Below are 14,234 nucleotides of genomic sequence, written 5' to 3' on the forward strand. Positions count from 1 at the left end.
TAAAAAAAAGGTAAATCACAAACTGGGAAAATATTTGAAAGCAATAAGACAATAGTTTAACAATCTTAATACATAAAAAATTGCCCCCCAAATTAATACTGAAAGGCTGAAAAAACAGAATTTAAAAAATACCCAGTTGGCAAAGGGGGAGGGGGAGGGAGTGGGATGGACTGAGAATCAGGGGTCAATAGATGCAAACTATTGCATTTGGAATAGATAAGCAACGAGATCCTGCTGTATAGCACTGGGAACTATATCTAGTCACTTGTGATGGAGCATGATAGAGGATAATGTGAGAAAAAGAGTGTGTTTGTGTGAGACAGAGAGAGAGAGAGAGACTGGGTCACTTTGCTGTACAGTAGAAAACTGACAGAACTCCGTAAACCGACTATAATGCAAAAAATAAAAATCACTATAAAAATAAAAAAATATTGAATTGAAATAATATGTAAGAACAATAAGCATAAAAATGTTTAACCACAACAGTAATCAAATAAACAGGAAGTTAAAACTTCAAGATTCAGTTTTCTCCAATTAGCAAAGATTACAAATAACCAATAACAGTAAAAGTTAATGACGATCCAGTCAGCTGGGTATTCCTATATGTTACTTTAAATGATACTACAGGCCCAAATCCTTTACCTAAAGCTTTTGGAGTTGTGTTCAGACTTGAGAATTCTTTTGATTTTAAAAAAGACAGAAGTTAAGGCACGTAGTATGTATTAACTAGAACCTCCAGCTAGGTGAGAGGCCACACTCCATAACAAACACATTGATATTCCTGCAGTTAAACGTGTAAATATTCACAAGAAATAGAATAAATGAAAGACTGAAAATGGCCTCATTTCTGTTGATGATAGTTTTTGCCACAAAAGGAGTCCAGGTCAGATTTTGCAGTAAAATGAGTTTACACGGTTTCAGAATTGCTGATAATGAATTTGGAACCGTTCATACAATCTTCCTGAAAATCGATGGTCACGAGATTATAACTTTATACTTGAAAAAGATTATACCTTTTGACCTACTTTTAGGAGGAACTAAACGAAATGCAGACAAAGTGTTCTCCTCCAGGATGTTCATGATGATTTTATTTATAACAATAAAAATGAAATCAGCACAAAAGTCTAACACAAAGTAATGGTTATTTTATAGGACAACCAAATAAAAGGATATTATATGATCAAAAGAAATCATTGTGAGGAAGATACTTAATAACTCAGGAAATGGCTCCTTACTTATCGTTGAGTGAAAAATAATCAAGACATAAAGCTTCACATTTAGTGTGATGTCAATTAAAAAAATACATATATCTGTAATATAAAAGACAATGAAAATACACCTAAACGTTAATGAAGATTATAACTAAACACTGGGATTATGGGTGATACTGTCTTATCTATAACCATGTCTTTCAAGTTTTTTATAATGAGCATGAAATACTTTTTATAATTATTGAAGTAATTTTGTCCATAGGATTTATCTTATTTGCCTTACTATTTATCAGAGGATTTTTTTTTTTTTTTTGGTCTTTTTGCTATTTATTTGGGCCGCTCCCGCGGCATATGGAGGTTCCCAGGCTAGGGGTTGAATTGGAGCTGCAGCCACCGGCCTACGCCAGAGCCCCAGCAACGCGGGATCCGAGCCGCGTCTGCAACCTACACCACAGCTCACGGCAACGCCGGATCGTTAACCCACTGAGCAAGGGCAGGGACCGAACCCGCAACCTCATGGTTCCTAGTTGGATTCGTTAACCACTGCGCCACGACGGGAACTCCCAGAGAATACTATTATATAAACCCTGGCAGGAAGTATGTGTTCAACACATGACTCTAAATTGCTTCTCCCTTTTCGCCATCACTTTCTTGGGGGAGTTTGGCTCATGATGCTGAGCCCTGAAGGAGATTATGATGCTCCCCAGCTTACAGAAGTGGTGGGCAGGTGGGGGGAACAGCTACTCTCCATGAAATCACAGCCATAACTTACTTGACACCTGCTGAAAAGCTCACCACAGGGAAGAAGAGCCCATCTGTGTTGAAATTCTCAAACATCCCCTGCACAGGCTGCCCGTTGATACGGAAGGAGATGCTGGGTGCTCCAAGGTCCAGGCAGCAGCTCACCACATCGTCCGACTTCAGGAGGTGCTGGTTGATGGAGGCCACAGCTCTGGGTATGCGACCTGGCAAGCAAAGAACAGGAAGAAGGCGTGTGGGACTCTGGAGGAAATGCTCCCAGGCCACCCGTGGGAGGTGGGGAGAAAGGAGGGCACATAGGAGGTCTGTTGCCTTGGAGATGCGATGGTGCTTTCCCTGGGTGAGGTGAGCAACGAGACATGGTTTCCTAAGCTTTGTGAGTGGGCAGCCCAAAATGAGATGAATCCCAGAGGAAACTCTCAAGCTGCCAGGAATGAGAACAAACAAGAATTCAACCCAGTCAGTATGCACTCAGATTCTGGCCTGGTGGCTGAAGTAATGGGCAAACTCCGTTGCTGGGTGTGCATCCTACAGTGGGGGTGGTGGTGTGTGCATCTGCGTGTGTGTTTATCCACAGATGCCCAAAAACCTTGCACTTTTTTTTATCTCCTCTTAAAGCCGTGGCTCTTCAGCCCTGGATGCAGGAGCCATTAAAGTGAGGAAGAGCAAGGCCATCCAGCCACGAAGCACGGCAGCTTATTTTGCTTGCTGTTTTAAAGAATTTTATTACCTCAGTGAGGCAAGGGAACACATCGTCCGTTATACTCTGTATTGCTGAGTCCTTTTTTTTTTAAGATTTTTTCTATTATAGTTGATTTACAATGTTCTGTCATTTTCTGCTGCAGTCATACATATAAATGTGTGCATATATGTATATATATATATATATATATATATATATATATATATATATATATACATCCTTTTCCTCACATTATCCTCCATCATGTTCCATCACAAGTGACTAGATATAGTTCCCTGTGCATCACAGCAGCATGATTTCTTTCATTGTTGCGTATCTTTAAGATGATTTGTCACTTTCTGACCTGACTTAAAGTGTGAGAAAAATCATCTTCCAGGTTTCCTATATCGTACCATTCTATTCTGGACATTGTGAAAATAAATGATCATAACCACTCTGCCCATTCCCCTAACAAGTCTTCAGTTCTACTGGGACAAGAGCAGTGAAAGGGCAAAAGTTAGGTATTAAAGGGGGTTTCAAGCAAAACATTTATAAAAATATAACTTGTTTCTGGTCACAGAAGTAATACACATTCAAAATAGATTTTTTTTTTTTCCTTTTTAGGTCTGTACCTGCAACATGTGGAAGTTCCCAGGCCAGGGGTCAAATCAGAATTGCAGCTGCTGGCCTACACCAGAACCAAAGCAATGCCAAATCCGAGCTGCGTCTGTGACTTATACCATAGCTCATGACAATGCTGGATCCTTAAGCCACTAAGTGAGGCCAGGGATCAAACCCACATCCTCATGGATACTAGTTGGGTTTGTTACCATTGAACCACAATGGGAACTCCCCATTCAATATAGATATTAATTCTGTATACATAAAAGTATAAACAAGTAAAAAAATTACAAAAAATATTTCAACCCATATTTTATTGCTGTATTTTTTATTTGCTATATTATATATATATAAATATTCGCCCAAACTGAGATATTGTAGGTTTTTTAACTTGCTTTTTCTTACTTTTCACACTGTAAATATTTGATTATATAAAGGAATATTCATTAGAAACTAGATTTTAATGGCTTCATAATATGCCATGAAAAGATAATTTTTAAAAATCCCCTTATGATGAGTGTGTGTTTTTCATAAATTTTGTATATCTATATATCTATATGCTTTGTAAGATTTCCTTAAAAAATTTTTGTTATAGTTTATTTACAATGTTTTGTCAATTTCTGCTATATAGCATAATGACCCAGTTATACATATACATACATTATTTTTCTCATAATATTTTCCATCATGCTCCATCACAAGTGATTGCATATAGTTCCCTGTGCTACTCAGCAAGACCTCATTGCTTACCCATTTCAAATGCAATAGTTTCCTACACTGTTGGTAGGAATGTAAATTGGTACAACCACTATGGAAAACAGTATGGAGGTACCTCAGAAATGTAAACATAGAACTACCATATGATCCAGCAACCCTACTCCTGGGCATATATCTGGACAAAACTTTCATTGAAAAAGATACATGCACCCCTATGTTCACTGCAGCACCATTCACAATAGCCAAGACATGGAAACAACTTAAATGTCCACTGACAGATGAATGGATTAAGAAGATGTGATGTATATATACACAATGGAATGCTACTCAGCCATTAAAAGAATAAAATGATGACATTTGCAGCAACATGGATGGAACTAGAGAGTCTCAAACTGAGTGAGGTGAGTCACAAAATAGAAAGACAAATATCATATGATATCGCTTACATGTGGAATCCAAAATATGGTGCAAATGAACCTATCCACAGAAAAGAAACAAACTCATGGACATGGAGAACAGTTTTGTGGTTGCCGGGGGGAGGGGGGCAGTGGGATGGACTGGGAGTTTGGGGTTAGTAGATGCTTTGTAATATTTCTCATCTCAGTTTAGAACCATTTTTTTTTTTGTCTTTTTGCCATTTTCCTGGGCCATTCTCACGGCATATGGAGGTTCCCAGGCTAGGGGTCCAATTGGAGCTGTAGCCACCAGCCTACGCCAGAGCCACAGCAACTCGGGATCCGAGCCGCGTCTGCAATCTACACCACAGCTCACGGCAATGCCAGATCGTTAACCCACTGAGCAAGGGCAGGGATCGAACCCGCAATCCCATGGTTCCTAGTTGGATTCGTTAACCACTGCGCCACGATGGGAACTCCTAGAACTATTTAATATATTCAGCGGTTACTACAATTCTAGTAATAGGTATCAAACTAAGGGGTAGATTTTAAAATAGTAAAACTACATTCTCCTTAATAAAAAAATTACTAGGTACCCCCTTCTGGTTATTTTGGGCGATTGACAAATCATCTTGTACTCCCTCCCACCCTTCCATAAACAGTAATGAGGCGCTACACTGTGTCAGATATTGTACTTGGGGCAGAGGATACAGTTCCTGCCAGTAAGAAATCCATAGTCTCGATGGGAAACAGCCGTTCGAATGAAGAACTACAATTCAGTCTAATTGCTGCGATAAAGGTATATGTGACGGGATGCCTTCTAGAGGTAGAAGAAGGGGCTCAATCAGCCTGGGAGCATGTGACAAGTTAAAATTTGAAGAATGAAAGGTTTGTTAGATAAATGAGAAAGGAAAGAGTATTCAAGGAGTGTATGACATATTTGCAGAATGGCTAGAGCTTGGTGAAGCTAGAATGTGGGGCTTGATGGGGGCTCGATGAGGGCTTGATGAGGGGTGGTAGGGGAATAAAGCAAGATGAACTGAACCATTTCAACAACATATACTATTTTCAGTGCATATTAGCAAATTAGTCTGGGATGGCCTTGGACTCTGTTCTTATAACGTTATACCTTGTGTCATTACTGAGAAGAGGGACAACTTCCTCATGGTAGGACCTACAGTCAACACTAAAACAAAACAAATCTAAGCCAACTGGACAAGTGTGTAGGTTTGACACCTTTCCAATGTCTCCACTGGAAGAGACTGAATCCTCTCAGCTCCATTTATAGTTTTAGATACCCCAAGGTTCCAGAATTTTTCCCCTTCCTTATTATATTCAACTCTGTTATGAAAAGAATCTATGGCATTAAAACTCAGCAAGCCTTGCCAAAATTGTCTCATTCTTAAGAGTTCTTATTTTCCCATTAACAGCCAATCTTTCCTGCTTCAATTGTTTCTTTTTCAATTAGTTTACCTTCTGGAAAATACCACCATAGTCATTTGAACAACTCTCAAGAGAGTCCTATGAATTTGGGAAAACCAGGAAATAATTGAAATGCTGGGTTGGACAACTACCTTTAAAAGCATCCAGATGCTTACTGCATAAAAATACAAGGGAGAAGGGCCTTACTTTTCTGAGACCCATATCAACTAAAACAAAACTGACAGTGTTCAATTGTGACTCCAGGTCCCCCTCTTTCCACCCTCTTAGAATTCACTCTTGGCTTATGTGTTGATCTGAGTCTCAGCCAGTGAAGATAAAAGAGTAGTTTTCATGGGGGATGCTCTTCACACAGTAGGGCCTTGATGCTACCAGAGGACAAATTCCGAGTCTCATTTAGCCTTCGATATACCTAGTAGCCAAATACCTTTCTGAGGAAGGATGGCTGGGAGAATCTCTCCTGTCTGGTTTGCTCTCTTGGCTGAAAACCACCACCAGGTTGGGCAATTATGTCCTTGAGGTGAAGGACACTGTCTTTTACCTCCCTTATTTTACGAGACTGAGTGCCTGGTAGAAGTCGCTGTTAGAACACTGGCTAAAAGCATCTATAGGCACACAGCAATCATAGTCCGAGCCTAGAATTAAAACATATGAAGAATACAGAGTTGGGACCAATATTATCAGAAACTAAAGGGAGACTGTGGATAACCATTGGATATAAAGCATATACTTAGCAAGTGCTTAGAGCAATGTAACGGAAAGTCTATTTGTCTTTTTTTTTTTTTTTTTTTGTATTTTCTACAGCCACACATGTGGCATGTGGAGGAGGTCCCTAGGCTAGGGGTCTAATTGGAGCTGTAGCTGCCGGCCTACACCAAAGACACAGCAACGCAGGATCCAAGCTGCATCTGCAACCTACACCGCAGCTCACGGCAACGCCAGATCCTTAACCCACTGAGCGAGCCCATGGATCAAACCCGCAACCTCATGGTTCCTAGTTGGATTCATTAACCACTGAGCCACAATGGGAATTCCCTGGAAAGTCTATTTGAATAAAAGAGTCCACTTCATAGAACATTCATTCTGTAAAAGGTCATCTAATAAAGTACATCTAGTTTTAAAGTGTGAGTAGTGTGAAGATTTGAAACTAGAAAATGAGAGAATTGTGATTGCTTTTGTACACTGTTTAATAAAACCGTTCCCAGCTGGAGGAAGCAATCTCTACCCCTGGGACAGCTTTCATGACTCCAGATGATTCAGAAGGGTCTTGTACCCCACATTTATAAAAGATTGGCCAATGGGAACTGCTGTGTAGCACAGAGAATCTGAAAGAGAATGTACATGTGTATATGTATTGATGAATCAATTTGTTGTACAGCAGAAATTATCATAACCTTGTAAATCAGCTACACTTTAATAAAACTTAAAAAAAAATAAACAAGATGCTTCTCCTTCCAACTGTTCTCTAATGAGGTAGCATGGGGGGTGGGTGGGAGTGGTCTCAGAGCCACAGAGGGCTGAATTCAAAATACCAAGCCTTTACTGCTGTGATTTTATTAGAAAATCAACTTCTATGTCCACAAAGTGGGTACAGTAATATCCATAGTGATGCTGTCAAGAGTTCCTTGTTAGGCACCATTATTATTTCTAAGATTTTGATGATACAAATGACTGGTGTCTTGGGTACCACTTGAGAGGCAATAACGTGTAGTGGTAAATGGCTCTCAGGACTTGAGTACTGACTCTGCCACTTACTGTGTGACCTTGGGCAAGTCACCCTTGTGGACTCAAGTTCCCTCATCTATCAAATGAAAATAATGATGATGTCATGGGGTTATTATGAGTTTCAAATTATTCCATATAAAGTCATTAGAAGGGCCTGATACGTGGAAACACAGAATAAAAGATATTATTGTTGTGTTTCTAACTCCAGATACTTTAATTACTAGGATAATAATAGATAAGCTTACCAGAACATTGTAGGGGTATTATACCCTTAATAACGTTAGGATAAAAATAACAACATGGAGATTCACAGCATTGAGGAATGAGTTCAGAAAGTGATTTGAATACTGAGTTACTGAAATCAATAAATCCCTTTTGGAAGACAGTGCTAAAAAAAAAAAAAACATTTTCGAATACCTTTAAAATGTCTTTGACCCAACAGAAATGTTATGCTGTAGAAAGGAAAAGCAAATTTGTCACAGAGCATTTTTAGAAATCGCCCCAACTGCTTTTCAAGATATTGGGGACTCTGAAAAATTCCTGAGACCATCTACTGGGACAGGCTGGGAAGTCTTGTGGCCTCTGCTAGCCTGAAGAAACCTCCTCTGACCTAGAAGCTCAGGGCCATCTGAAGGGCCCTGGAAGCTTGGAAAGGCCATTCTAAGCCTAGCATTTTTAAGGTAGAGGAAAAGGCCACTTTATCATATGGGGCACACCTTCAAATTAACCCAAGGATATATTACTGTGGGATTTCATCTCCTCTGATGAGTAACATAAACAACTGGAAACACTGACGCTCAGCATGTCCATTGCCCCAGACCCCGCAGAGTTTGGCTTTATGACATAAACACAAATACTCAGGTGTTAGGAAAGAGAAGGTCCCATTACACAAAAATGCGGGTGTCTGAGGCTACTCCTTGAATCCTCTCCACTCAGCACTGGGGCTGGAAAAGTCCGAGTCACAGTGGGGTGTATTTTGATAGGTGAATCAATACCCTGGAGCTCATCTTTGCAGGGAGCCAGGTAAAGATCCTCTCATCCAAATTCAACTATTTTTTTTTTTAACTGACTAAATTATCGTGACGAGTCAGAAGTCATAATTAAAAAGGAAACACAATTTTATTCCATTCATTTACTTCCTGTATTTCCCATCCCTTGGGAAGATGAATTCCTCTGTTTATTCTAATTTTGCAAGAGAAAAAGGGGCCAAAAGGGAAGGGTAGGTGTGATTGCCGCCCCCCCCCCCCGCCCGCCCGCCGTGCAACTACTACCTAACAAGTGATGCACTTGGCTGCCTTAGTCAAGTTCACCTCCAACTTCAGTTCTGAAAGGCTACATACATAAAGGCTACATCAAGAGGGGGAAAGCGATGCCAAGACAAGAGCCTTTGCTCAGAAGGGAAAATCACAGTGGCTGAGCCAACCGGGCAGTGTTGCGATGGGAGATATTTGTACAACTGATGCTTGAAAGTGACGTCACAGGCTCAGGGGGCTAAAAAGACCTATGAAGGCTGCTCTTTCCCTGCACAGAGAAAAAGCTCATTCATACTCCCGGGATGTCGCTTTGAAACTTCCTTTCCCATTCAGCACAGAAACCTGGGTTCTTCTTCCCCTTTGGATGGAGCTGAGGTGGGGTACCTTGAACTTGGGAATTGGTCTTGACGGTGACAGTCAACTTCACAGTCAAAGAGTGAAAACAGATCATAATTACTTTGTATCTAGTGTGCATCAAGAACTTCCATGCTCTTCATCTCATTTAAATTTCCTAAGAGACTTGTATCATTTTCATTTTACCTGAGCAAAATAAGTGTCTGAGAAGTTGAGTAATTTGTCCAGTGTGAGATAACCAAGTTAAGTTAAGAGCTAGGATTCAAACCCAGGTATAACTCCAAAGCCATACAGTTTCTCCTTAAATTTCTCTGCTAACAAAGTGTCAGGGGCTCTACATTCTTTCCAACTCTGGCAACATCCACTTTGCGTAATAAGTACCACGAAAGACCAGTTCAAGGCAGTGGATTAATTTATTCACATAGAAAAGTTTAAAGGTAATAGTCCTGGGCATTTACCTCTCAAGGAAAAGGAGAAAAATCATCAGACCAGTTTCCAGTATCTCTCTCTAGCCACCCTCTATTTCCTCCTATAGTAAGTTGGAGCATCACTCCCATTTCATTCCCAAGCAGACAACTACCCTTTCTGAGACAGCCCCAAATATATTGCTGCCCTGGTGGGAGTTGTTAACAGAAACCTTATTTCTTTAGCTGGAACACACGCTGACATATTTACCTGCAGCCTTCTGCAAGATAGATGTTCCCTGTGTCCTAGTTGCAGAATTCAGAACGATGCCCAGATCAAAGAAAGCTTTGTATTTTAGTGAGCATGAAAGTGTCCATTTTGTAGATGCTGGTTTCTCCACATCTCACTGAAGACTGAGGGGTGAAGTCCCCCAAATGCACTTATATGGAGTTCTATTACCATGTGAGTGATGTTCAGAGAGCCTCAGTCAACTTTTGAAAAGCTGAGTTGCAAGCACCCATCCCTTGTATTTCCAATCAGATGAGCCATTGCTAGTGATGACTGTGTGGGCTCAGCACATCCGGCTGGTCTTGAGCAGACAAGAGGGAAGAAGAGCACACTGTCCACCCCAGGCACTCTATACCCCTAGAACAATACACAATGGATGGATGTCCAGGTCCTGAAATGCACTGACAGCAGCCCTTTCTGGACCAGTGAGCGGGTTCTCTGCCTCCTGACTCACAATGTACTTAACCTGTACATGTTACAAAGGGCTCTGCCCACAGAGTGCTGCAAAATCTGGAAAAGAGGGAATGAATGTTTCCTTTGAGAAAGATTGGTTTCTCTTTGAAACTAGGGGCCAATGTGCTTCACCCAAGGGTCTAGGTGGATTTTCTATTTCATTAACAAATCCAGAATTCTCTTTAGCTGTAGCCTGGGATCCAGAGAATATGCTTGGGAGACAGTGAGGAGGTGGCAGGAAGTGAGCAGCCATCTGAAGAGAGTGGGCCATAATTTTCTCACCTCAATCCCTCTAGGTCCCCCACAGATTCAATTCTACCAAACTCAGGAGCTGTAGATGTGTGTGAGCATAACGACACTTTCTTTTCAAATCACTTCCTCTGAGACAACCTTCTGAGAACCTCAGGACATCCAATGATAACCTAAGCTGAAGGCTACAATGACTGCATCACCACAGATGTGGTGCCTCCACACTGGGTCTCTGAGAACCATGGGGAGATGAGCCATTCCCTCCCCCTTGGAGGTGGAACCAGGGAAGGCTAAGCGGGGAGGATAAATAGGACAAAAACCAGTCACCCTAACCCATCCTCCAGCCATTTTGTACCCGCTTTTGTCTGTACCAACCTCACTGTCCCCTGGGACAGACAAAACATAGACAGACGATTTCTTCCCATAAATGGACCAGGGTAAATAAGCATTTAAGTAAATTCATTTATACCATTCCTCAAAGTTAAAAAAAATGTGTATACTGAATATAAAACAGCACTTTTTTGGACTTTTTCTTTTTTTTTTTTTTAGGTCTGCACCTTTGGCATATGGAAGTTCCCAGGCTAGGGGTTGAAACAAAGCTCCAGCTGCTGACCTACACCACAGCCACAGCAACTCAGGATCCAAGCCATGTCTGTAACCTACACCACAGCTCATGGCAATGCTGGATCCTTAACCCCCTGAGCAGGGCCAGGGATCGAACCCGCAACCTCATGGGAACTAGTTGGGTTGGTGCATCACCATGGGAACTCCAATTTTTTTTTTTTAAATCTTGATCAATTGAAAGTAAAGACCAACTGTAAGAAATATGTCATCAGGACCTGGGCCGTTGGCTTTAGCTGATGCAAAGGGAAGAAGGAAAACGGAATGGGTTATGTAGTTCTCAGTTACAAAAGAAAATACAGAGATTTTGTCTTGTAGAGACAAGCTTTCCCCTGGTACTGGATTTAAGAAGGAAGGTGTGTCCTGGTTCCTTACATAAGAGGTGCTAGCACAATGTAAGGCATTTCTTTAAGGGACGCAATGTTCCTCCTTACAGTTTTGCAAAAGGTACAGATGAGACACGATGTGGACAACAGACAGGAGAGGTAGAGCTTCTGTTGTGGGTGAAAGCCTGAGAGTTAGTCTTACTCTTCACCCAGGCAGAAGCCAACCCACTCCTTCACAGGCACAGGCCATGGGCATGTCTGGGGAAAGCATGAGTGTTTATCTAATAAAAGAGGATGTTTTGAATTCTTTTAAGAGATTAGCATCTACTATGTGTCAGGCACAGATCCAGACATTTTACAAAGTGTATTATGAAGCAACATGTTGCATCAACAAGATAACGGACTTGTAGTCAGATCTGGATCCTTCCCAGTATGACTATGAATAAATTAATTAAACATCTTTGGGTTCAGTTTCCATGTCTGTAATATGAGATCAGTATTATCCACCTTAGGCAGCCACTGTAAAGATAAAATGTACAAAAGACACGTAGTTTCCTGCCTAGTAAATAAACAGTCAGTCTTTTCCTCCTTCCCTATTTGCCCACATAATCCTAACAATTCTATGCAATTAGGGCTGTACAGAAGCAGACACCAAGCTTGAGAAAAGTGGTCTGTACTTGACCATGCCGTTGAAGTGCCAGACTCAGGGTATAAAAGCAGGACAGCTCATTTCTGATGTGATGCCCTTCCTACCTAACCATCTAATGAGTTCAGACTTGAGCCTATCTCATTTCCATAAAAAAGGACCACTTCGATTTGAACAATTTGAGCCTCCCTTGTGCCCAGTAAGGGATGAGGGGCCTACGTTTTGGCACGGTGCTCACCTGACCAAAGCTGAAGTCCATCGAAGCCATAGGAGTACAGGTCATCACCAACTCCGTTGCCTCCCCATCCTTCTCCACCTCCAGGGTACGGGGCATAGCCTGAGGAGGAGGCCCAGCCCACCCGTAGGTGTGTGGGCTCTGCTGTGAGGAAGGGGTCCACCTGGTCGATGATGAGCTCAAAGTACCACTTCTTATACTGTGCAGAGCCCTCAGCAACTCCCAGGAAGATGTTCGGCCGAATACTGAAATTAAACACAGGACAGGTGGCACCTACAGATTCTTAAAAACTGAGAAAGAAAATTGAACCAGACTCTAGGAGGCGAGACCCAATTAAGCCAAGGGCAAGAGCAATTTTACGATTTTCATCTTGTTCTTTTTTTTTTTTTTTTGTCTTTTAGAGCCACACCCACGGCATATGGAAGTTCCCAGGCTAGGGGTCCAATCGGAGCTACAGCTGCCAGCCTATGCCATAGCCACAGCAACTCAAGATCCGAGCCATGTCTGTGACCTACACCACAGTTCATGGCAATGCCAGATCCTTAACCCACTGAGCAAGGCCAGGGATTGAGCCCACGTCCTCATGGATACTAGTCGGATTTGTTACTGCTGAACCATGATGGTAACTCCTCATCTTGTTCTAAAGTAGGAAAAGCTTCGAGTCTCCAATACTTATTTAAGTTCTTAGTGGGAGGTGTCAGGACAACACCAGTTCCATTTTAAACTATATAGGCCATTCTTTAAATATTCCATTGAAGGCAACCAACATTTACTGAGTGCCAACCATGGATAAAGATGCTGAAGACATCATACAGAGTTATATGATTATAAACTCCTGCCTTTTTCCGAAAGTGAAATAAATGACTCACTTGAGTTCCATCTTCTGATAAATTGGTTTAAGTACCCCTAAACTGTTTTTCATAACAGCAGCGTCTCCCCCTAGGCATTATTAATAATAATGACCTCTTAAAAACATTACAAAGTCATTAGTAGAAATAATCCTGTCAGAGAAAGACAAAAACTGCATGGTATCACTTAAACATGGAATCTAAAAAAAAAGTCCAACTCAGAAACAGTGTAGAAAAGTGGTTTCGAGAGGGCAGTGGGGAGTAGTGTGTGTGGGATAGGGAGTAGGGAGAGGTTGGTGAAAGTGCACAAACTTTCACTTATAAGATGAAGAGAGTCTGAGGCTCTAATGCATAACATGGTAACTATGGTTGATTACACCATATTGTATAACTGGAATTTACTGAGAGTGTACAACTTGAAGCTTCTTTTTTTTTTTAAGGTAAGTATGTGAGAATCCTTTCATAGTGTACATTATATCAAATCATCACCTTTTTTTTTGGTATTTACATTCTTCTTCTTTTTCTGTATTGCTCGAATTTTTCATAATTATTTATTTATTATTTTTTTAGGGCCACGGCCATGGCATATGGACATTCTCAGGCTGGGAGCTGAATCGGAGCTGCAGCTTCCGGCCTGCACCACAGCCACAGCAACACCAGATCTGAGCAGCGTCTGTGACCTACACCACAGCTCACAGTAATGCTGGATTCTTAGCCCCCCTGAGGGGCCAGGATCAAACCCCCATCCTCATGGATACTAGTCAGTCTTGTTTCCACTAAACCACTATGGGAACACCTCCATAATGTTTTTTTTTAAAGTGCTTTTTTTTTTTTTATCATTACATTGTATACTTTAAATATCTTAAAATTTCATTTGTCAATTATACCTCAATAAAGCTGGAAAAAATTCACCCTAGATAATAGAAAGGCAGGGTGGGGGGAGATGTCACTATTGGGCAAATTTGTTAAAGGCTAAGAGGTTTTTAAGGGATCCAGTGAGAATGGT

At 41.2% G+C, this 14,234-nt stretch overlaps 1 protein-coding gene across 10 annotated transcripts in view; it reads right to left on the bottom strand.

Annotated features, from left to right (window-relative positions):
• Positions 1 to 14,234, bottom strand: part of RYR3 (ryanodine receptor 3) — a 568,796-nt gene that overhangs the window by 256,148 nt on the left and 298,414 nt on the right. For all 10 annotated transcript variants that reach the window (XR_014810912.1, XR_014810914.1, XR_014810913.1 and 7 more), the window contains exons 18-19: positions 12,384 to 12,625; positions 1,984 to 2,176 (exon numbers count right to left, since the gene is read on the bottom strand). Coding sequence is in view for 6 of the 10 variants with exons in the window: in XM_084969350.1 (XP_084825476.1) it covers positions 1,984 to 2,176; positions 12,384 to 12,625 (435 nt within the window). In the remaining 4 variants the exon portion in view is untranslated. The remainder of the gene's footprint in view (positions 1 to 1,983; positions 2,177 to 12,383; positions 12,626 to 14,234) is intronic.

This window comes from Sus scrofa, chromosome 7 (assembly GCF_054392235.1).
Source record: "Sus scrofa isolate SSC_HxYL_T2T_F1_AM1 chromosome 7, Sscrofa_HxYL_maternal_Yorkshire_Landrace_v2.0, whole genome shotgun sequence".
Lineage (NCBI taxonomy): Eukaryota > Metazoa > Chordata > Mammalia > Artiodactyla > Suidae > Sus > Sus scrofa.